This window comes from Gobius niger (assembly GCF_951799975.1).
Source record: "Gobius niger genome assembly, contig: SCAFFOLD_36, whole genome shotgun sequence".
Classification (NCBI taxonomy): Eukaryota; Metazoa; Chordata; class Actinopteri; order Gobiiformes; family Gobiidae; genus Gobius; species Gobius niger.
The window spans coordinates 178,501-202,605 of NW_027639156.1; the positions used below are offsets into that span (position 1 = coordinate 178,501).

The 24,105-nt window shown below is 40.4% G+C and overlaps 1 protein-coding gene across 1 annotated transcript in view; it reads right to left on the minus strand.

Moving 5' to 3' along the window:
• Nucleotides 1-6,193: 6,193 nt before the first annotated feature.
• Nucleotides 6,194-24,105, minus strand: part of LOC306982828 (nuclear pore complex protein Nup160-like) — a gene marked incomplete at its 5' end in the record, with an annotated part of 40,950 nt that continues 23,038 nt past the window's right edge. The window contains 13 exons of the mRNA XM_079583278.1: nt 6,194-6,327; nt 7,516-7,611; nt 10,300-10,425; nt 10,487-10,625; nt 10,696-10,797; nt 12,822-12,945; nt 13,059-13,169; nt 13,883-13,943; nt 14,077-14,237; nt 14,310-14,415; nt 15,783-15,879; nt 19,211-19,401; nt 20,385-20,504. Coding sequence (XP_079439404.1) covers nt 6,217-6,327; nt 7,516-7,611; nt 10,300-10,425; nt 10,487-10,625; nt 10,696-10,797; nt 12,822-12,945; nt 13,059-13,169; nt 13,883-13,943; nt 14,077-14,237; nt 14,310-14,415; nt 15,783-15,879; nt 19,211-19,401; nt 20,385-20,504 — 1,545 coding nt within the window. The 3' untranslated portion in view covers nt 6,194-6,216. The remainder of the gene's footprint in view (nt 6,328-7,515; nt 7,612-10,299; nt 10,426-10,486; nt 10,626-10,695; nt 10,798-12,821; nt 12,946-13,058; nt 13,170-13,882; nt 13,944-14,076; nt 14,238-14,309; nt 14,416-15,782; nt 15,880-19,210; nt 19,402-20,384; nt 20,505-24,105) is intronic.

Consider the following 24,105-nt stretch of genomic DNA (forward strand, 5'->3'; position numbering starts at 1 on the left):
CCTTCTGCCCTCGTTAGCGCCCCCTACAGGAGGCGTGTCCACACTGACCTCTGACCTCTGAGTGGGCGGGGCGTGTTTGAACTGTACGGTACTCGACAGTATTAATGAACATTCCGATATAGCCTTTTGTATCTCACATGCTGCTGTATCTACGACTGGTACAACTGACTCTGGCACAATAAACGTCTGCTCCGTCTATTTGTATTTCAGAAACTACACGCGCACTCTTTTATTTCTACCATAAACGACACGTTCAGTCTTTTATTTCTACCATAAAGAAACGTTCAGACTTTTATTTCTACCATAAAGAAACGACAGGTTCAGACTTTTATTTCTACCATAAAGAAACGTTCAGTCTTTTATTTCTACCATAAAGAAACGACAGGTTCAGTCTTTTATTTCTACCATAAACGACACGTTCAGCCTTTTATTTCTACGATAAAGCGTGTACTGTTATCGCTGTGTTGATACAGTGTGTATGTGAACGCAGGTCTAAGCCAAACTGGTTTTTCCATAATCAGGAAGTGAGCGTCTCGCTCCTTTAACACAGCTTTACAAGTGTCTTGAACTCGTTGAAAACCCGAGTGAAACTGAAATAAACAGAAATAAAATAAGCATTATCTTCAATGCAAAACCATAAGCAAATAAATACACCACAAAATGGCTAATGCAGAAACTATCACACTTGAAAGCTAGCATAGCTGATGCTAATTAGCATTTTCCGCGATCTTTTTATATGCTAATTAGATCGTTAGCACAGTCCTCTCAGCTCAGACGTTTCTAAAGTTCACTAAACACATCAAACTTACAGCCAGTGCTTTGGAAGGTGTGAATAAAGATGAAGAACTCAGAGGAGGTCAAGTTAGGCTAATGCTAGCAGCTATAGGAAAATACATTGAACAGGCTAATGCTAATGGTTATAGGAAAATACATTGAACAGGCTAATGCTAATGGATATAGGAAAATACATTGAACAGGCTAATGCTAGCAGCTATAGGAAAATACATTGAACAGGCTAATGCTAATGGCTATAGGAAAATACATTGAACAGGCTAATGCTAGCAGCTATAGGAAAATACATTGAACAGGCTAATGCTAGCAGCTATAGGAAAATACATTGAACAGGCTAATGCTAGCAGCTATAGGAAAATACATTGAACAGGCTAATGCTAGCAGCTATAGGAAAATACATTGAACAGGCTAATGCTAGCAGCTATAGGAAAATACATTGAACAGGCTAATGCTAATGGATATAGGAAAATACATTAAACAGGCTAATGCTAATGGATATAGGAAAATACATTAAACAGGCTAATGCTAATGGCTATATGAAAATACATTGAACAGGCTAATGCTAATGGCTATATGAAAATACATTGAACGGGCTAATGCTAATGGCTATAGGAAAATACATTGAACAGGCTAATGCTAGCAGCTATAGGAAAATACATTGAACAGGCTAATGCTAGCAGCTATAGGAAAATACATTGAACAGGCTAATGCTAGCAGCTATAGGAAAATACATTGAACAGGCTAATGCTAGCAGCTATAGGAAAATACATTGAACAGGCTAATGCTAGCAGCTATAGGAAAATACATTGAACAGGCTAATGCTAGCAGCTATAGGAAAATACATTGAACAGGCTAATGCTAATGGATATAGGAAAATACATTAAACAGGCTAATGCTAATGGATATAGGAAAATACATTAAACAGGCTAATGCTAATGGCTATATGAAAATACATTGAACAGGCTAATGCTAATGGCTACATGAAAATACATTGAACGGGCTAATGCTAATGGCTATAGGAAAATACATCGAACAGGCTAATGCTAATGGCTATATGAAAATACATTGAACAGGCTAATGCTAATGGCTATAGGAAAATGCATTGAACGGGCTAATGCTAGCAGCTATAGGAAAATACATTGAACAGGCTAATGCTAGCAGCTATAGGAAAATACATTGAACAGGCTAATGCTAGCAGCTATAGGAAAATACATTGAACAGGCTAATGCTAGCAGCTATAGGAAAATACATTGAACAGGCTAATGCTAGCAGCTATAGGAAAATACATTGAACAGGCTAATGCTAGCAGCTATAGGAAAATACATTGAACAGGCTAATGCTAGCAGCTATAGGAAAATACATTGAACAGGCTAATGCTAATGGATATAGGAAAATACATTAAACAGGCTAATGCTAATGGATATAGGAAAATACATTAAACAGGCTAATGCTAATGGCTATATGAAAATACATTGAACAGGCTAATGCTAATGGCTATATGAAAATACATTGAACGGGCTAATGCTAATGGCTATAGGAAAATACATTGAACAGGCTAATGCTAGCAGCTATAGGAAAATACATTGAACAGGCTAATGCTAGCAGCTATAGGAAAATACATTGAACAGGCTAATGCTAGCAGCTATAGGAAAATACATTGAACAGGCTAATGCTAGCAGCTATAGGAAAATACATTGAACAGGCTAATGCTAGCAGCTATAGGAAAATACATTGAACAGGCTAATGCTAATGGATATAGGAAAATACATTAAACAGGCTAATGCTAATGGATATAGGAAAATACATTGAACAGGCTAATGCTAATGGCTACATGAAAATACATTGAACGGGCTAATGCTAATGGCTATAGGAAAATACATCGAACAGGCTAATGCTAATGGCTATATGAAAATACATTGAACAGGCTAATGCTAATGGCTATAGGAAAATGCATTGAACGGGCTAATGCTAGCAGCTATAGGAAAATACATTGAACAGGCTAATGCTAGCAGCTATAGGAAAATACATTGAACAGGCTAATGCTAGCAGCTATAGGAAAATACATTGAACAGGCTAATGCTAGCAGCTATAGGAAAATACATTGAACAGGCTAATGCTAGCAGCTATAGGAAAATACATTGAACAGGCTAATGCTAGCAGCTATAGGAAAATACATTGAACAGGCTAATGCTAGCAGCTATAGGAAAATACATTGAACAGGCTAATGCTAGCAGCTATAGGAAAATACATTGAACAGGCTAATGCTAGCAGCTATAGGAAAATACATTGAACAGGCTAATGCTAGCAGCTATAGGAAAATACATTGAACAGGCTAATGCTAATGGATATAGGAAAATACATTAAACAGGCTAATGCTAATGGCTATATGAAAATACATTGAACAGGCTAATGCTAATGGCTACATGAAAATACATTGAACGGGCTAATGCTAATGGCTATAGGAAAATACATCGAACAGGCTAATGCTAATGGCTATATGAAAATACATTGAACAGGCTAATGCTAATGGCTATAGGAAAATGCATTGAACGGGCTAATGCTAGCAGCTATAGGAAAATACATTGAACAGGCTAATGCTAGCAGCTATAGGAAAATACATTGAACAGGCTAATGCTAGCAGCTATAGGAAAATACATTGAACAGGCTAATGCTAGCAGCTATAGGAAAATACATTGAACAGGCTAATGCTAGCAGCTATAGGAAAATACATTGAACAGGCTAATGCTAGCAGCTATAGGAAAATACATTGAACAGGCTAATGCTAACGGGTATAGGAAAATACATTGAACAGGCTAATGCTGACAGCTATAGGAAAATACATTGAACAGGCTAATGCTAGCAGCTGTAGGAAAATACATTGAACAGGCTAATGCTAGCAGCTATAGGAAAATACATTGAACAGGCTAATGCTAGCAGCTATAGGAAAATACATTGAACAGGCTAATGCTAGCGGCTATAGGAAAATACATTGAACAGGCTAATGCTCACAGCTATAGGAAAATACATTGAACAGGCTAATGCTCACAGCTATAGGAAAATACATTGAACAGGCTAGTGCTAATGGCTATAGGAAAATGCATTGAACAGGCTAATGCTAATGGCTATAGGAAAATACATTAAACGGGCTAATGCTAATGGCTATAGGAAAATACATTAAACGGGCTAATGCTAATGGCTATATGAAAATACATTAAACGGGCTAATGCTAACGGCTATATGAAAATACATTAAACGGGCTAATGCTAACGGCTATATGAAAATACATTAAACGGGCTAATGCTAACGGCTATATGAAAATACATTAAACGGGCTAATGCTAACGGCTATATGAAAATACATTAAACGGGCTAATGCTAATGGCTATATGAAAATACATTGAACAGGCTAATGCTAATGGCTATAGGAAAATACATTGAACGGGCTAATGCTAACAGGTATAAGAAGATACATTGAACAGGCTAATGCTAACGGGTATAAGAAGATACATTGAACGGGCTAATGCTAATGGCTATATGAAAATACATTGAACAGGCTAGTGCTAACAGGTATAAGAAGATACATTGAACAGGCTAATGCTAACGGGTATATGAAAATACATTGAACAGGCTAATGCTAATGGCTATATGAAAATACATTGAACAGGCTAGTGCTAATGGCTATATGAAAATACATTAAACGGGCTAATGCTAATGGCTATAGGAAAATACATTAAACGGGCTAATGCTAATGGCTATAGGAAAATACATTAAACGGGCTAATGCTAATGGCTATATGAAAATACATTGAACAGGCTAATGCTAACGGGTATAAGAAGATACCCATATGGACAGACAGGTGCTTCTGCTACCCATAATGCATTGCAACTACTGACTGAGCCTTCAAAATAAAGTTCAGTTAAACCAATGCTGACTGTGAATGTAGAAATTATCTTTTTAACCAAATTGCTATGTATAACATGTATTACAACATATTTATTCTTAAATTATTAAGCATTTTTAACCATTTTTTTTAAAGAAGCACTTTTACATTGAGCAGAACAAAGAAGAAACGACAGGTTCAGTCTTTTATTTCTACGATAAAGAAACGACAGGTTCAGTCCAATGGCCGCTGCTGCTCTGCTTTATGACCACGACACTGGGGGCCGCCATTGCTGTAGTACCTCCATATCGCCACTAGGCCCCCATTGAAAAGCACAGATACAGACGGCATCTCTGGAATCGCCCATATATGGTCATGTTTGAAAACAGTTAAGGGGGAAAACAATTTAGAAAAAATGAAAATATTCTCTAATTATTCAAAAACTACTTTAACAAACGCTGAATTATGAATATAGTTTCTACTAAATAAAGATACAAAGACATGGGGAGGAGCAAAGCGGTTCAACAGCCCATAAATACATGAATAACGGAGAATGCTAACTTGATGCTACATGTTAGCATCGGGCTAATGCAAACGGTTAGCTAGTGCTTGCTACAACCAGGGGCGGACTGGGACTGAAAAACGGCCCTGGACTCTGACCCAAGTGAGTGTAAATGCAGCACTTCCACACAGACATATTTTAACCTCTCACCTCCCGTCTTAACCGAGCGCCTTTTCTCGAGTTCAGCTTCACCCAAATCTAAAAGCTTCTGGGAAAAAGCTGAGAAAATAGCAGTAAAACAATGATGGAAATGTGACAAAAAAGTGACAAAAAGTTTACGAAAAAATTACAAAAAATTGATAAAAAAATTAAAATTGACAAAAAAATGACAAAAAATTGATAAAAAATTGACAAAAAAATGACAAAAAATGACAAAAAAATGATAAAGAAAATTGACAAAAAATGACAAAAAAATGATAAAGAAAATTGACAAAAAATGACAAAAAATGACAAAAAAATGATAAAGAAAATTGACGAAAAAATGACAAAAAAATTGACGAAAAAATGACAAAAATGTGACAAAATGTGACAAAAAAAATGACAAAAATTTGATAAAAAATTACAAAAATGAGTTGAACACCCAACAAAAAAATGTTGGCTGATCTGATGACGTGAGGGAAATGATCCTCTCGGTTCAGGCGGGAGTTAAGAGGTTAACCATTTCCCTGGCCCTAACCTTCATTTGTCCCTCCGGAGCAGACGATCTAGCACTAACCTTATGGTGAACGGGGAGGAGTGAGCAGGAGACGTCCATTTATCTACAGTCTATGGTTCAGTCTTTTATTTCTACCATAAAGAAGTGACACGTTCAGCCTTTTACGTTTATCTTATGACAAAAGTCTTTATTATCGACACAAAAACATGAAAAGTAGAAAGACATTATTATTATTACAATCGACATCAAAAATCCAGAGTTTGTACAAAGTCCGAGCGTTTCTGTCCTGGGGGCGGAGCTTTGGGGGCGGAGCTTTGGGGGCGGAGCCTCAGCTGCGGCTCAGGTTTGGAAAGGCGCTCCTGGTGGTGAGTCTTCGCTTCGTGGCCTGATCCACCGAGCGCTGGTACTCGTCCAGTTTGTCCCGCAGTTTGTTGTAGATCTGAAAAAAAACAAGAAGTTTGAGCACGTTTTCTCCAGTTTGGCTTTACCCCAATCCAAAAGCTTCTGGAAAAAAGCTGTGAAAATAGCAACAAAACTGAGACGAAAACAATGATGGAAATGTGACGAAAAATGACCGAATAATTATAAAAAAGACAAAAAAACTAAATAAAGTGACACAAAAAAATGACAAAAAATAATAATAATTAAAAAAAGACACAAAAAATGACTAAAGTGACAAAAAAAGACAAAAACAAAATGACAAAACTAAATTATTAAAAACATAATAAAACTGACAAAAAATGACAAAAAAAATAAATAAAAAAGACAAAAAAATTAAAAAGTGACAAAAAAATGTCAAATAATACAAAATGACAAAAAACAAAATGACAAAAAAACTAAATAATAAAGACACAAAAAAATGACAAAAAAAATAATAATTAAAAAAAGACACAAAAAATGACTAAAAAGTGACAAAAAAAGACAAAAACAAAATGACAAAACTAAATTATTAAAAAAATAATAAAAGTGACAAAAAAACGAAATAAAAAAGACACAAAAATGTCAAATAATAAAAACACACACACAAAAAATGACACAAAAAAACGAAATAAAAAAGACAAAAAAAAGTGACCAAAAAAACTAAATAATTATTTTAAAAAAATGACACAAAAATAATAAAAAAAAAGACAAAAAATGAAAAAGTTACAGAAAGAGTTTTCCGCCCCCAAAAAAGATGGAAAATAATGTGCTGACGTGAGGAAAAAGATCCATTTAGTTTTGTAGGTCTTTCAAATGAGGCGTTACACTGGCCTAACAGGATTTGGGTAAAGCTGAACTGGAGAAAATGCTCTGGGTTCAGGCGGGAGTTAAGAGGTTAAAGGAAACTCTGATCTGTGTCTGAAGAACTTTATAAAACTACAGCACTATAATTACAAAAGAGTTTCATGAACGTCTCAAACACAGAAATAAATAACTTTTAATGATGTTTTTCATAATTACAAATGGCCGACGTGTTTTAAGTGATGTCACAATGAACCGTGTCCGGGATCGTTCATTCACTTATCTAAGAAACACATGATGAGATGTTTGTATGTTTGGTCATGTAGTTTTTCCTGCAGCTCCGTGAAGGGCCTGATTCGTGTCCAGATGTTGGGTGTTTGTTTAGGTGAAGCACATCTGGACTCACGCAGGTGTTGGTCTGCGTCTCGCTCAGCGCCCGCAGCAGCTGGTCGATGGCCGTGTACGGCAGCCAGACGAGCGGCCCCGTCGCCGACAGCGGCTTCTGGAACACAAACACACAGGAGTTAAAGAGGGGGTGTCAGTCCCACAGCACCGTCTATATCCCACTACAATGATGACAAACCTTCTGTTGGTCTGTAAATGCAGTAAATTAGAATCACTGCCTTGTATAAAATGTCTCTCTCAAAATGGCTGTAGTGAATGTCTTGAAATAGGCCTCTGTCTCTTTACCCTCTAACTCCCGCCTGAATCGAGAGGATCTTTTTCCTCACGTCAGATTTCTTTTTCCATCATTTTTTTGCTGGGTGTTCAACTCATTTTTCTAACTTTTTTGTCATTTTTTTTGTCATTTTTTGTCACATTTCTGTCATTTTTCCCCTCAATTTTGTATCAATTTTTTGTCATTTTTTTGTCAATTTTTTGTATTTTTGTGTCAAATTTTTAGCACATTTTTGTCATATTTTTAATCACATTTTTGCAATTTTTTTTGTCATTTTTTCTTCCATTTTTTTGTCAATTTCTTGTGACATTTTTGCCACTTTTTCATCAGTTTTTCGTCACTTTTTTATCACATTTCCATCATTGTTTCCGTCTCAGTTTTGTTGCTATTTTCTCACCTTTCTTCCAGAAGCTTTCTGAATAGGGTAAAGCCAAACTGGAGAAAATGTGCACGGTTCTGGCGGGAGTTAAGGGGTTAAGAACCTCTGAGCCTTTAGCCACGCCCCCTCCACACGCTGTCTGTGGCATCAGTGGGGAGGGGGTTCTGCTGAGGAGCAGTGGTTGGTTACTCGGCTGGTGACCAAAGCTCGGAGGCGTCTCCAGGAGGTGGGGGCGTTCCTAGGAGGACTCAGGCAAACCTATCCCTAAAATGGCCGCCGTCAGAGTTTTTACAGATTACTCAGAAATACGTGAATGTGCCAAGGCAACACTTCAGCCATGTTTTTAATGAGGGAGTGACAGAATAACATGATGGAAAGCTTGAAAAAAAGTCCATTTACATCTACACAATGTGATCCATGTCCCCAATGCCTTTCACGCTCCACACTTATTGATTTGAAAGATTTCCCGGCGTCTTCAGAGGTTCTGCCTGTTTTAATCAGTCGGGGGATAAATAAAACCTGGTGTCCCATTTACAGTGTTAGAATATCCTACTTTTGTTCATTGCAGCATCAATGCCAGAAGCTAAAATATTAACATGCAGGACAAACATATTAAATGAAAATAAGAAAACATCATTAATCATTTGAATAAAGATTGTGAACTTGTACATTTGTAAACAGCTCAACATTAATATTCATCTGTTTGTCGTTCAAATGTTGAAACTCTTGTGGCTCTTTGAGACTTTGGGTTTGGAAATGGAGACGCCTGGACTCGATTCTGATCTTTGACAATGACGGACGTGTGTAACGGCTCAAACATTTGTCCGTGTGACATCACAGCGCCAAACAAAACTGCGTGGTCAGGATCTAAAACATAAAAAAAAAATCCCTCAACTGACCAACAGGAACCAAAACTTTTCATATCGATGGAGATTTGAACATTTGTCCAAATCGTTCAGCCCTGAATGAGTCCAATCTGAAACAAGACCTCAGTGTTTTCAATCCTTCGTCCCGCTGTGAGAGTGCGCCCTCTGCTGGCAGGAGCAGATTCAACACGGTATTTGTTTACATTCATGTTTTACAATTATTGTTAGTTTAAAATCCTTAAAGCAGCACTAAGTAACTCTTCCCCCTAGAGGCCATAAGCGCAACTGCAGGTGTCGTAGCAAGTTACGATTTTTTAACTTATTGTCTTGGGAGAGTAAATCCTACGCTGACAGGAAAGACAAAGGGACAGAGGGATATTGTTCATCCAATTACACAATGGAAATACTTTTTTTCACTCAAACTTGGCTGTAAATACTGTTTAACCCCTTAACTCCCACCTGAACCTAGCACAGTTTCTCCAGTTTGGCTTTACCCCAATCCAAAAGCTTCTGGAAAAAAGGTGTGAAAATAGAGACGAAACTGAGACGAAAACAATGATGGAAACGTGACAAAGAAGTGAGAAAACATTGGCAAAAAATGTCACAAGAAATTGATGAAAAAGTGGCAAAAATGTGATAAAAATGTGACAAAAAAAGATAAAAATTTGATAAATTGATGAAAAAATGATAAAAAATCGATAAAAAAATTAAGGAAAAAAAACAACAATTGTGATAAAAATTTGACAAAAAATGATAAAAAATTGATTAAAAAATGGACGAAAAAATGATAAAAAATCGATAAAAAATTGACGAAAAAAACAAACAAAAAATGGACAAAAAAATACAAAAATTTGACAAAAAACGACAAATTCGACAAAAATGTGATAAAAATGTGACAAAAAAATTTACAAAAAATTTACAAAAAATGATAAAAATTTGATAAAAAATTGACGAAAAAAACAACAACAAATGTGATAAAAATTTGACAAAAAAGTTACAAAAATGAGTGTAATACCCAACAAAAAAAATGATGGGAAAAAACCCTGACGACGTGTTCATGACGGTTCAGGCGGGAGTTAAGAGGTTAAAAAATGGGCGGGGCCTCTTGTTATTTGCGCCCTGCCCCCCTGTGGCTCTGCACGGCCCTGCTCTGTGTACGTTTCTCCCGCTGTCGCCCACAAAGGAAATGACCATATTTGGATCACGGCCTTTCCTGCTACACGTGGATACCGAGCATGTCAGTGAGAGCCCATGTAGGAGTTTTACCTCGATCCCGAAATACTGGTGTCCCTTCCCCAGCACCGCGTCCACGTACTCCATCACCAGCTCCGCCGCCGCGTCCAGGAGGTCGAAGTTCAGGTAGAGCCGCAGCAGCGCCGCCGCGTCCACGGCCTGCAAAGCATCATGGGTAAGACTCTGAGGCCACGGCGTTCGGGCCACGTGAGCGCCTGACCTTGTACGCCGCGGTGATCCAGGCGGGGAGGGGCACGGCGTGGGACAGCAGCTTGGCGATGACGTGCCGGTGGTGCCGCCCGTCGCCCGAGAAGCGCTCCAGGTACGAGGCCAGTAAGCGCCAGGCCTCGTCGGCGGCGCTGAGGGAGAGACGAGACCGTGAGGGGGGGGGGACGGAGAGACGGCGGCGTGAACAGAGGCCGGACGCACCTGGACTCTTTGGTGTTGACCACCGTGGACAGCTGGTTCACCGCCAGCCACGCCCACGCCTCGTTCTGGACGTCCTCGCCGCCGAACTGCAGCTTCACACACCTGACACGAGGACGAATGAGGTCATCACATGGAAGGTTAATCATGAGGTCATCACGCAGACGGTAATAATGAGGTCATCACGTGGAAGTTTAATAATGAGGTCATCACGCACACGGTAACAATGATCAAAACTAATGCAGAGCTCAAGCTGAGTGTTCTTTAACCTCTGACCAGCCGCCAAAACCAAATCCATTCTCTCCTCTTTGCCATTGTCCTCACTTTTTATTTCCCTTAAGTGTTTTTGTCACTTTCTGCTGGATTTTTGTCATTTTATTGCTAGATTTTTGTCACTTTTTTGTCATTTTTTTGTCTTTTTTTGCTGGATTTTTGTCTTTTTTCAGCTGGATTTTTGTCACTTTTTTGTCTTTTTTTTGCTGGATTTTTGTCTTTTTTTTGTTGGATTTTTGTCTTTTTTCAGCTGGATTTTTCTCATTTTTTTGCTGGATTTTTGTCACTTTTTTGTTGGATTTTTGTCATTTTTTTTGCTGGATTTTTGTCACTTTTTTGTTGGATTTTTGTCACTTTTTTGTCTTTTTTCAGCTGGATTTTTGTCATTTTTTTGTTGGATTTTTGTCTTTTTTTTGCTGGATTTTTGTCATTTTTTTGCTGGATTTTTGTCACTTTTTTGTTGGATTTTTGTCTTTTTTCAGCTGGATTTTTGTCATTTTTTTGTTGGATTTTTGTCTTTTTTTTGCTGGATTTTTGTCTTTTTTTTGTTGGATTTTTGTCACTTTTTTGTCTTTTTTTTGCTGGATTTTTGTCTTTTTTTTGTTGGATTTTTGTCATTTTTTTGGCTGGATTTTTGTCACTTTTTTGTTGGATTTTTGTCACTTTTTTGTCTTTTTTCAGCTGGATTTTTGTCATTTTTTTGCTGGATTTTTGTCATTTTTTTGCTGGATTTTTGTCACTTTTTTGTTGGATTTTTGTCTTTTTTCAGCTGGATTTTTGTCATTTTTTTGTTGGATTTTTGTCTTTTTTTTGCTGGATTTTTGTCTTTTTTTTGTTGGATTTTTGTCACTTTTTTGTCTTTTTTTTGCTGGATTTTTGTCTTTTTTCAGCTGGATTTTTCTCATTTTTTTTCTGGATTTTTGTCTTTTTTTTGTTGGATTTTTGTCATTTTTTTTGCTGGATTTTTGTCACTTTTTTGTTGGATTTTTGTCACTTTTTTGTCTTTTTTCAGCTGGATTTTTGTCATTTTTTTGTTGGATTTTTGTCTTTTTTTTGCTGGATTTTTGTCATTTTTTTGCTGGATTTTTGTCACTTTTTTGTTGGATTTTTGTCTTTTTTCAGCTGGATTTTTGTCATTTTTTTGTTGGATTTTTGTCTTTTTTTTGCTGGATTTTTGTCTTTTTTTTGTTGGATTTTTGTCACTTTTTTGTCTTTTTTCAGCTGGATTTTTGTCATTTTTTTGTTGGATTTTTGTCACTTTTTTGCTGGATTTTTGTCACTTTTTTGCTGGATTTTTGTCACTTTTTTGCTGGATTTTTGTCACTTTTTTGCTGGATTTTTGTCTTTTTTTTTTCTGGATTTTTGTCTTTTTTTTGCTGGATTTTTGTCTTTTTTTTTGCTTAGTTTTTGTCACTTTTTAGCTTTTTTTGTTGCGTTTTCATCCTCATTTTCTTCGTTTTTTGCCTGTGTTTTGAAGAAGCTTTTAGATTTGGAGAGTTTGGAGGAAACATGTTCAGGTGGGAGTTCAGAGGTTGAGCTTCAGGTTTTCATGGTCAGTGTGGTTATGGCGCCCTCTGGTGGTTTTTCCTCAGACTGGATTAATGCACTGACTCATCAAGTTAACCTGAACTCCTGACTTAGAGCTTTTAATGTTGTTCCGTTTTAATCCCAAAAAAATAATCTCTTTAGTTTTAGTCGAGTTAATCTGATCAATTTAGTCAACTTTGCATTAAAATATGAAACTGTTTTGGGGATTTATTTGTAGCAGCACAGTGTGTTCCGTGTTAGAGCTGTGGACACAGAAGCAGAGCCACCGGCGGCCATTTTGTCTTGACCGTTTGTTTGTGGAGACTCACTTAAAGGCCAGTCCCTCGAACACCGGCGTGAGCGGGAGTTTAAACGTCTGACACAGAGACACGGCGCCGTCGAAGAGTCCGGTCTGAACCAGCAGAGACACCATCTCCACGGCCGAGGCGCTGCCTGAGGAGGAGCAGAGGAGGAGGAAGAGGAGCAGGAGGAGGAGCAGGAGGAGGAGCAGGGGGTTAATGGGAAAAGCAAAGACAGTGTGTGATTGTTCATAAAGCCGGCGGTACCTGCGATGGCGGCGGACGGCGGGTGGTGCTGAGCCAGCGTGAGGCGACTCCTGGACAGGATGTACTCCTTCTCCAGGTCCGGGAGCTCTAGGATGTCCACCTGACCTCGCACTGGACCAGAGGGAGGAGACAGTGAGTGTGGGCTGATTTCATCCATTATTACTGTGAAGCAGGTTTTCCAAACAGTTTTACTCGCCTGAGTGAGAGGCAATAAGAAGGTCTTGTCCTAAATAAACACTAAAATATTAAATGAAAATGTCCGTTTTTGATTGTTTTGAAAGCGAGGCTGTGGGTGTGAATGGGTAAAGCTGAGGGTTTTGCTTTGGCTCATTCTGAACATCACACTCTGGTAAATGCAATGATGAGGCACAGACGCTTCTCCTCCTCCTCTCGCTCCTCAGATCAGAATGAGAAAAACTGTTAGAAATGAAGTCACCGTCAGTCTGAGGCACTGGCTCCTCCCTCTTTATGACCGAGAGCAAAGAAACTGCATCTGGATCAAACGTTGGCGGGTTCTTGCTGAAGGCGCTGCTGTTGTAGTGAGGCTGACGCACAGCCTCAGCCGCGCCTCCGCCTCGCCGAGTTTTACACACTCGAGTCCAAAGCAGCTCATGAGGTTTTAGAGTGAGACACATTTAGGTTCAGAACCAGCTCATCCACGTCTGAACTAGAGGCTCTTCCGCCTGTAGAAGCGCGTGTTTACAACATGCATTTGCGCAGTAAAGGATTCAATGTGTAAAAAAACTAAAAACTAAAATCTCTCTCAACGGTAGATCCGGCCATGAGTGTGGGTTAAACCTGTGAGGAGCAGCTCCGAGTCTCACCTGGCTCTGAGGTGAACTCTCCGTCTGAATCCCTCTTGGGCGAAGCTCCGGGCCTCTCGTACTGAAACATCAGAATCACAGATGACCACGTGCACCATGTGACCTTACAGAGGCGGACCCGGAGGCGGACCCGGAGGCGGACCCTGAGGCGGACCCTGAGGCGGACCCTGAGGCGGACCCGGAGGCGGACCTACCGTGGCTCCGGCCGTGGGCTGCACGATCCAGGCGTACTCCGGCCGGATCAGGCGGAGGCAGTTCAGCGCCGACAGGTAACAGTTGACCTGCTTCTGAAGCCCCGCCCTCGTCCGCACCTCGCGGCCCAGACGCATGGCGAGCTCGAACATCACCGTGCCCGCTGCGGTAGACACACGTCAGCATCACCTTCATCACTTCCTGCTTTCAGGTTCTCCTCGTTCTGAACCGTTACCTTTCCTGTAGTTGTGTCTCTGGATGTGGAAGGCGTAGAGCAGCTCGTAGTAATTATGAGCCAGAAGGTCCAGACTCCGAGCGCGAGACTCGATGATGTTCACCACCTGCAGAGGAGGAGGAGGAGGAGGAGGAGGAGGAGGAGGAGAGGAGGAGAAGAGGAGGAGGAGGAAGAAGAAGAAGAGGAGGAGGAGCAGGAGAAGAGGAGGAGGAGGAGGAGTAGAAGAAGTAGTAGTAGAAGTAGTAGAAGCAGTAGTAAAAGAAGAAGTAGTAGAAGGAGTAGTAGAAGAAGTAGAGGAAGAAGAAGTAGAAGTAGTAGTAGGGGAAGAGGAAGTAGTAGAAGTAGTAGAAGAAGTAGACAAAGAGGTAGAAGTAGTAGAAGTAGTAGAAGAAGTAGTAGAGGAAGAAGAAGTAGTAGAAGAAGTAGTAGAGGAAGAAGAAGTAGTAGAAGAAGTAGTAGAAGAAGTTGTAGAAGAAGAAGTAGAAGAAGTAGTAGAAGAAGTAGAAGTAGTAGAAGAAGTAGTAGAGGAAGAAGAAGTAGTAGAAGAAGTAGTAGTAGAAGAAGTTGTAGAAGAAGTTGTAGAAGAAGAAGTGGAAGAAGAAGTAGTAGTAGAGGAAGAAGAAGTAGTAGAAGAAGAAGTAGAGGAAGAAGAAGTAGTAGAAGTAGTAGAGGAAGAAGAAGTAGTAGAAGAAGTAGTAGAAGAAGTTGTAGAAGAAGTTGTAGAAGAAGAAGTGGAAGAAGTAGAAGTAGTAGAGGAAGAAGTAGTAGAAGAAGTAGTAGAAGAAGAAGTGGAAGAAGTAGAAGTAGTAGAGGAAGAAGTAGTAGAAGAAGTAGTAGAAGAAGTAGAAGTAGTAGAGGAAGAAGAAGTAGAAGAAGTAGTAGTAGAAGTAGTAGAAGAAGTAGTAGTAGAAGTAGTAGAGGAAGAAGAAGTAGAAGAAGTAGTAGTAGAAGAAGTAGTAGAAGAAGTAGTAGTAGAAGAAGTAGAAGAAGAAGTAGTAGAGGAAGAAGAAGTAGAAGAAGTAGTAGTAGAAGAAGTAGTAGTAGAAGTAGTAGAGGAAGAAGAAGTAGAAGAAGTAGTAGTAGAAGAAGTAGTAGAAGAAGTAGTAGTAGAAGAAGTAGAAGAAGAAGTAGTAGTAGAAGAAGTAGTAGTAGAAGAAGTAGAAGTAGTAGAAGAAGTAGAAGTAGTAGAAGAAGTAGAAGTAGTAGAAGAAGTAGAAGTAGTAGAAGAAGTAGTAGTAGAAGAAGAAGTAGTAGAAGAAGTAGTAGAAGAAGGAAGAAGGATTTATTCAGTTTATTCGATAGGGACAGATACAAACACATAGACAAACTAACATACGTCTGATACAAACATCAATGCTAATGCTAATGCTAATGCTAATGCTAATGCTAATGCTGCACATGCATGATTTTACACAGCCTTAAATCCCAGCGCTAACGCAGGTTTCTGAGCTACAGTTTAAAGGAAACACTGACCTCGTCGTGAAGGTTCACGTACGAAAACTGGACCAGGTCCTGGAGCTGAGAACGTTCACACAAGACGACCACGAGCTGCCGCAGACAATCCATCTGCCTGAGGAGAAACCAGAGACAAAACATCACAAACCAGAGACAAAACATCACAAACCAGAGACAAAACATCACAAACCAGAGACAAATCATCATAAACCAGAGACAAAACATCACAATCCATCTGCCTGAGGAGAAACCAGAGACAAAACATCACAATCCATCTGCCTGAGGAGAAACCAGAGACAAAACATCACAAACCAGAGACAAAACATCACAAACCAGAGACAAAACATCACAAACCAGAGACAAAACATCACAATCCATCTGCCTGAGGAGAAACCAGAGACAAAACATCACAAACCAGAGACAAAACATCATAAACCAGAGACAAAACATCACAATCCATCTGCCTGAGGAGAAACCAGAGACAAAACATCACAATCCATCTGCCTGAGGAGAAACCAGAGACAAAACATCACAATCCATCTGCCTGAGGAGAAACCAGAGACAAAACATCACAATCCATCTGCCTGAGGAGAAACCAGAGACAAAACATCACAATCCATCTGCCTGAGGAGAAACCAGAGACAAAACATCACAATCCATCTGCCTGAGGAGAAACCAGAGACAAAACATCACAAACCAGAGACAAAACATCACAAACCAGAGACAAAACATCACAAACCAGAGACAAAACCTCATAAACCAGAGACAAAACCTCACAAACCAGAGACAAAACATCATAAACCAGAGACAAAACATCACAAACCAGAGACAAAACATCACAAACCAGAGACAAAACCTCATAAACCAGAGACAAAACCTCATAAACCAGAGACAAAACATCATAAACCAGAGACAAAACCTCATAAACCAGAGACAAAACCTCATGATCCGTGTGCCTGAAGAAACAATCAAGGAACATCATTCGACTCAACGTCATCGTCTCAGAGGGAAATCTGTTTGCATGCAGTGCTGACACTTTATAGTTGGGCAATTTTACGTTTTTTTTTTTCTTTCTGTTCTGCCCCTGCAGTGAAAACAAACGCCCCCCTGAGCGTCTGAGCAGACGTCATGTTTGCTCTGACTGAAGGAGGAGCTCTTTCTAACCTGCTCTGGACACGCCTGTTCTTTATTCTTACCTAACGATAAAGTCACGGAGAAAAGTGCGTTTGGCTACGAGGACTTTATTCACCCTCCTAAAGAAGCTTCACCAGAACCAAAGTGGATTCACTTTTAGAGCCAATGCCCTTAATGTAAACACCTGATGGAGCGGCCAGGACAATGAAAACATGTGTTAGCGTGTGTGAGCATGTATGTTAGCGCGCGTGTGTTAGCGCGTGTGGCATGTGTGTTAGCGCGTGTGTTAGCATGTATGTTAGCGCGCGTGTGTTAGCATGTATGTTAGCGCGCGTGTGTTAGCATGTATGTTAGCGCGCGTGTGTTAGCATGTATGTTACCGCGCGTGTGTTAGCATGTATGTTAGCGCGAGTGTTAGCGCGAGTGTTAGCGCGTGTGTGCTAGCATGTGTGTTAGCGCGTGTGTTAGCGCGTGTGTTAGCGCGTGTGTGCTAGCATGTGTGTTAGCGCGTGTGTTAGCGCGTGTGTTAGCGCGTGTGTTAGCATGTGTGTTAGCATGTGTGTTAGCATGTGTGTTAGCATGTGTGTTAGCATGTGTGTTAGCATGTATGTTACCGCGCGTGTGTTAGCATGTATGTTACCGCGCGTGTGTTAGCATGTATGTTAGCGCGAGTGTTAGCGCGAGTGTTAGCGCGTGTGTGCTAGCATGTGTGTTAGCCCGTGTGTTAGCGCGTGTGTTAGCGCGTGTGTTAGCGCGTGTGTGCTAGCATGTGTGTTAGCGCGTGTGTTAGCGCGTGTGTTAGCGCGTGTGTTAGCATGTGTGTTAGCATGTGTGTTAGCATGTGTGTTAGCATGTGTGTTAGCATGTGTGTTAGCATGTGTGTTAGCATGTGTGTTACCGCGCGTGTGTTAGCATGTATGTTACCGCGCGTGTGTTAGCATGTATGTTAGCGCGAGTGTTAGCGCGAGTGTTAGCGCGAGTGTTAGCGCGAGTGTTAGCGCGTGTGTTCTAGCATGTGTGTTAGCGCGTGTGTTAGCGCGTGTGTGCTAGCATGTGTGTTAGCGCGTGTGTTAGCGCGTGTGTTAGCGCGTGTGTTAGCGCGTGTGTTAGCGCGTGTGTTAGCGCGTGTGTTAGCGCGTGTGTTAGCGCGTGTGTTAGCGCGTGTGTTAGCGCGTGTGTTAGCATGTGTGTTAGCATGTGTGTTAGCATGTGTGTTAGCATGTGTGTTAGCATGTGTGTTAGCATGTGTGTTAGCGCGCGTGTGTGTGTTAGCCGTTTATGAAGCTGTGTTGCAGATGTGAACTCCTTTTAACTTCATCGTGAAGTAACTTGACTTTTTGCTGTGATATTTATATTTCAGAGGGGGCGGAGTTAACTGAATCGAAGCGCCTTGTCTTCCGGGTTTGCAAAATACCCCCAGAAACAATACAAATATTTCTCACAGAAAAATAGTGCTCCATAGCGGTAGAGGTACAATATGTCGTATAAATGCCTGTACTTTACTTTGGCAGGGCTGAAACACAGATACAGATCCTTTACGTGGCTAAAAGGAAGTGCCTGTAGAACGACTCCATAGTTCTGCTCATGCGTGGTGTGTTCTGATGGTGGACCCGCCCTGACCTCTGACCCAGAGTAAGCGTGAACTATGACCCAGAGTAAGAGTGAGAGCGGAGTTTGGGGGCGTACATGAGAAGAAGAAGAAGGAGGAGGAGTAGAAGAAGAAGTAGAAGAAGAAGAAGAAGGAGGAGTAGAAGAAGAAGAAGAAGGAGGAGTAGAAGAAGAAGAAGGAGGAGGAGTAGAAGAAGAAGGAGGAGTAGAAGAAGAGAGGAAGGAGGAGGAGTAGTAGAAGAAGAAGGAGGAGTAGAAGTAGAAGAAGGAGTAGAAGAGGAAGGAGGAGGAGTAGAAGAAGGAGGAGTAGAAGAAGAGGAAGGAGGAGGAGTAGTAGAAGAAGAAGGAGGAGTAGAAGTAGAAGAAGGAGTAGAAGAGGAAGGAGGAGGAGTAGTAGTAGTAAAAGAAGGAGTAGAAGAAGAAGGAGGAGTAGAAGTAGAAGAAGGAGTAGAAGAGGAAGGAGGAGGAGTAGTAGTAGTAAAAGAAGGAGTAGAAGAAGAAGAAGGAGGAGTAGAAGAAGAAGGAGGAGTAGAAGTAGAAGGAGTAGAAGAAGGAGTAGAAGAGGAAGGAGGAAGAGTAGTAGAAGAAGGAGTAGAAGAAGTAGAAGGAGTAGAGTAAGCGTGAAAGCGGAGTTTGGGGGCATACATGACCCAGAGTAAGAGTGAACTATGACCCAGAGTAAGCGTGAGAGCGGAGTTCCGTACATGCTGGAGTCCTGGTTCTGCGTCAGCGCCTCGTACGCCTCGCTGTTGTGGCCCAGGTCCAGGTGGTGTTTGAAGATCCGGGTCCACAGAGCCGCCTGAGAGCCGGGCTCGCCGGCGGCTTCGGTCACGGCTAACGTGGAGAGCTGGATGACGAGCTCCGGGAGGCCCACGTCCTCCAGCAGACGCAGCACCTGGACCACAATACAAATACACGAGGATTAATACTGATACACCAAATACACAAGGATTAATACTTATACACCAAATACACAAGGATTAACTTCACTTATTATACTGATAGAAAGCAGTCTGACTAAGTATCGTGTTGTAGTACTGCAGTCTGAGTAAGTATCGTGTTGTAGTACTGCAGTCTGAGTAAGTTACCTTGTTGTAGTACTGCAGTCTGAGTAAGTATCGTGTTGTAGTACTGCAGTCTAAGTATCATGTTGTAGTGCTGCAGTCTAAGTAAGTACCTTGTTGTAGTACTGCAGTCTAAGTATCATGTTGTAGTGCTGCAGTCTAAGTAAGTACCTTGTTGTAGTACTGCAGTCTAAGTAAGTACCTTGTTGTAGTACTGCAGTCTAAGTAAGTACCTTGTTGTAGTACTGCAGTCTAAGTAAGTACCTTGTTGTAGTACTGCAGTCTAAGTATCATGTTGTAGTGCTGCAGTCTAAGTAAGTACCTTGTTGTAGTACTGCAGTCTAAGTAAGTACCTTGTTGTAGTACTGCAGTCTAAGTAAGTACCTTGTTGTAGTACTGCAGTCTAAGTAAGTACCTTGTTGTAGTACTGCAGTCTAAGTATCATGTTGTAGTGCTGCAGTCTAAGTAAGTACCTTGTTGTAGTACTGCAGTCTAAGTAAGTACCTTGTTGTAGTACTGCAGTCTAAGTAAGTACCTTGTTGTAGTACTGCAGTCTGAGTAATTACCTTGTTGTAGTACTGCAGTCTAAGTAAGTACCTTGTTGTAGTACTGCAGTCTGAGTAAGTACCTTGTTGTAGTACTGCAGTCTAAGTAAGTACCTTGTTGTAGTACTGCAGTCTGAGTAATTACCTTGTTGTAGTACTGCAGTCTAAGTAAGTACCTTGTTGTAGTACTGCAGTCTAAGTAAGTACCTTGTTGTAGTACTGCAGTCTGAGTAAGTACCTTGTTGTAGTACTGCAGTCTGAGTAAGTACCTTGTTGTAGTACTGCAGTCTGGGAGTCGACGCCGCCTCCTCGTCCTCCGTCCCCGTGAGCTTCATCAGAAACTCCTCCTTCTCCACCTCATTGGCCGCCTCCTGGAAACACTGCAGCGCCTATGGAACAAACAGGTATCAGAAGCTCCTCATAATACACTATAACTGAAGCCCCTCATAATACACTATAACTGAAGCCCCTCATAATACACTATAACTGAAGCCCCTCATAATACACTATGACTGAAGCCCCTCATAATACACTATAACTGAAGCCCCTCATAATACAGTACACTATAACTGAAGCCCCTCATAATACAGTACACTATAACTATAGCTCCTCATAATACACTATAACTGAAGCTCCTCATAATACAGTACACTATAACTGAAGCTCCTCATAATACAGTACACTATAACTGAAGCCCCTCATAATACAGTACACTATAACTGAGGCTCCTCATAATACAGTACACTATAACTGAAGCCCCTCATAATACAGTACACTATAACTGAAGCCCCTCATAATACAGTACACTATAACTGAAGCTCCTCATAATACAGTACACTATAACTGAAGCCCCTCATAATACAGTACACTATAACTGAAGCCCCTCATAATACAGGACACTATAACTGAAGCCCCTCATAATACAGGACACTATAACTGAAGCCCCTCATAATACAGGACACTATAACTGAAGCCCCTCATAATACAGGACACTATAACTGAAGCTCCTCATAATACAGGACACTATAACTGAAGCCCCTCATAATACAGGACACTATAACTGAAGCCCCTCATAATACAGGACACTATAACTGAAGCCCCTCATAATACAGGACACTATAACTGAAGCTCCTCATAATACAGGACACTATAACTGAAGCCCCTCATAATACACTATAACTGAAGCCCCTCATAATACAGGACACTATAACTGAAGCTCCTCATAATACAGGACACTATAACTGAAGCTCCTCATAATACAGGACACTATAACTGAAGCCCCTCATAATACACTATAACTGAAGCCCCTCATAATACAGGACACTATAACTGAAGCTCCTCATAATACAGCACACTATAACTGAAGCCCCTCATAATACAGGACACTATAACTGAAGCCCCTCATAATACAGTACACTATAACTGAAGCTCCTCATAATACAGTACACTATAACTGAAGCTCCTCATAATACACTATAACTGATGCTCCTTATAATACAGTACACTATAACTGAAGCTCCTCATAATACACTATAACTGAAGCCCCTCATTATACAGTACACTATAACTGAAGCCCCTCATAATACAGGACACTATAACTGAAGCCCCTCATAATACAGGACACTATAACTGAAGCCCCTCATAATACAGTACACTATAACTGAAGCTCCTCATAATACAGGACACTATAACTGAAGCCCCTCATAATACAGGACACTATAACTGAAGCCCCTCATAATACACTATAACTGAAGCCCCTCATAATACAGTACACTATAACTGAAGCCCCTCATAATACAGTACACTATAACTGAAGCTCCTCATAATACAGTACACTATAACTGAAGCTCCTCATAATACACTATAACTGAAGCCCCTCATTATACAGTACACTATAACTGAAGCCCCTCATAATACAGGACACTATAACTGAAGCTCCTCATAATACAGTACACTATAACTGAAGCCCCTCATAATACAGTACACTATAACTGAAGCTCCTCATAATACAGGACACTATAACTGAAGCCCCTCATAATACAGTACACTATAACTGAAGCTCCTCATAATACAGGACACTATAACTGAAGCTCCTCATAATACAGTACACTATAACTGAAGCCCCTCATAATACAGTACACTATAACTGAAGCCCCTCATAATACAGGACACTATAACTGAAGCTCCTCATAATACAGGACACTATAACTGAAGCCCCTCATAATACAGGACACTATAACTGAAGCCCCTCATAATACAGGACACTATAACTGAAGCCCCTCATAATACAGGACACTATAACTGAAGCCCCTCATAATACAGGACACTATAACTGAAGCCCCTCATAATACACTATAACTGAAGCCCCTCATAATACAGTACACTATAACTGAAGCCCCTCATAATACACTATAACTGAAGCTCCTCATAATACAGGACACTATAACTGAAGCCCCTCATAATACAGGACACTATAACTGAAGCCCCTCATAATACAGGACACTATAACTGAAGCTCCTCATAATACAGGACACTATAACTGAAGCCCCTCATAATACAGGACACTATAACTGAAGCCCCTCATAATACACTATAACTGAAGCCCCTCATAATACAGTACACTATAACTGAAGCCCCTCATAATACAGTACACTATAACTGAAGCTCCTCATAATACAGTACACTATAACTGAAGCTCCTCATAATACACTATAACTGATGCTCCTTATAATACAGTACACTATAACTGAAGCTCCTCATAATACACTATAACTGGAGCCCCTCATTATACAGTACACTATAACTGAAGCCCCTCATAATACAGGACACTATAACTGAAGCCCCTCATAATACAGGACACTATAACTGAAGCCCCTCATAATACAGTACACTATAACTGAAGCTCCTCATAATACAGGACACTATAACTGAAGCTCCTCATAATACAGTACACTATAACTGAAGCCCCTCATAATACAGGACACTATAACTGAAGCTCCTCATAATACAGGACACTATAACTGAAGCCCCTCATAATACAGTACACTATAACTTAAGCCCCTCATAATATACTATAACTGAAGCTCCTCATAATACAGGACACTATAACTTAAGCCCCTCATAATATACTATAACTGAAGCCCCTCACAATACATTATAACTGAAGCCCCTCATAATACAGGACACTATAACTGAAGCTCCTCATAATACAGGACACTATAACTGAAGCCCCTCATAATACAGTACACTATAACTGAAGCTCCTCATAATACAGGACACTATAACTGAAGCCCCTCATAATACAGTACACTATAACTGAAGCCCCTCATAATACAGTACACTATAACTGAAGCCCCTCATAATACAGGACACTATAACTGAAGCCCCTCATAATACAGTGCACTATAACTGAAGCCCCTCATAATACAGGACACTATAACTGAAGCCCCTCATAATATACTATAACTGAAGCCCCTCATAATACACTATAACTGAAGCCCCTCATAATACAGGACACTATAACTGAAGCTCCTCATAATACAGGACACTATAACTGAAGCCCCTCATAATACAGTACACTATAACTGAAGCTCCTCATAATACAGGACACTATAACTGAAGCCCCTCATAATACAGTACACTATAACTGAAGCTCCTCATAATACAGTACACTATAACTGAAGCCCCTCATAATACAGTACACTATAACTGAAGCCCCTCATAATACAGTACACTATAACTGAAGCCCCTCATAATACAGTACACTATAACTGAAGCCCCTCATAATACACTATAACCGAAGCCCCTCATAATACACTATAACCGAAGCCCCTCATAATACACTATAACCGAAGCCCCTCATAATACACTATAACTGAAGCCCCTCATAATACACTATAACTGAAGCCCCTCATAATACACTATAACTGAAGCCCCTCATAATACACTATAACTGAAGCTCCTCATAATACACTATAACCGAAGCCCCTC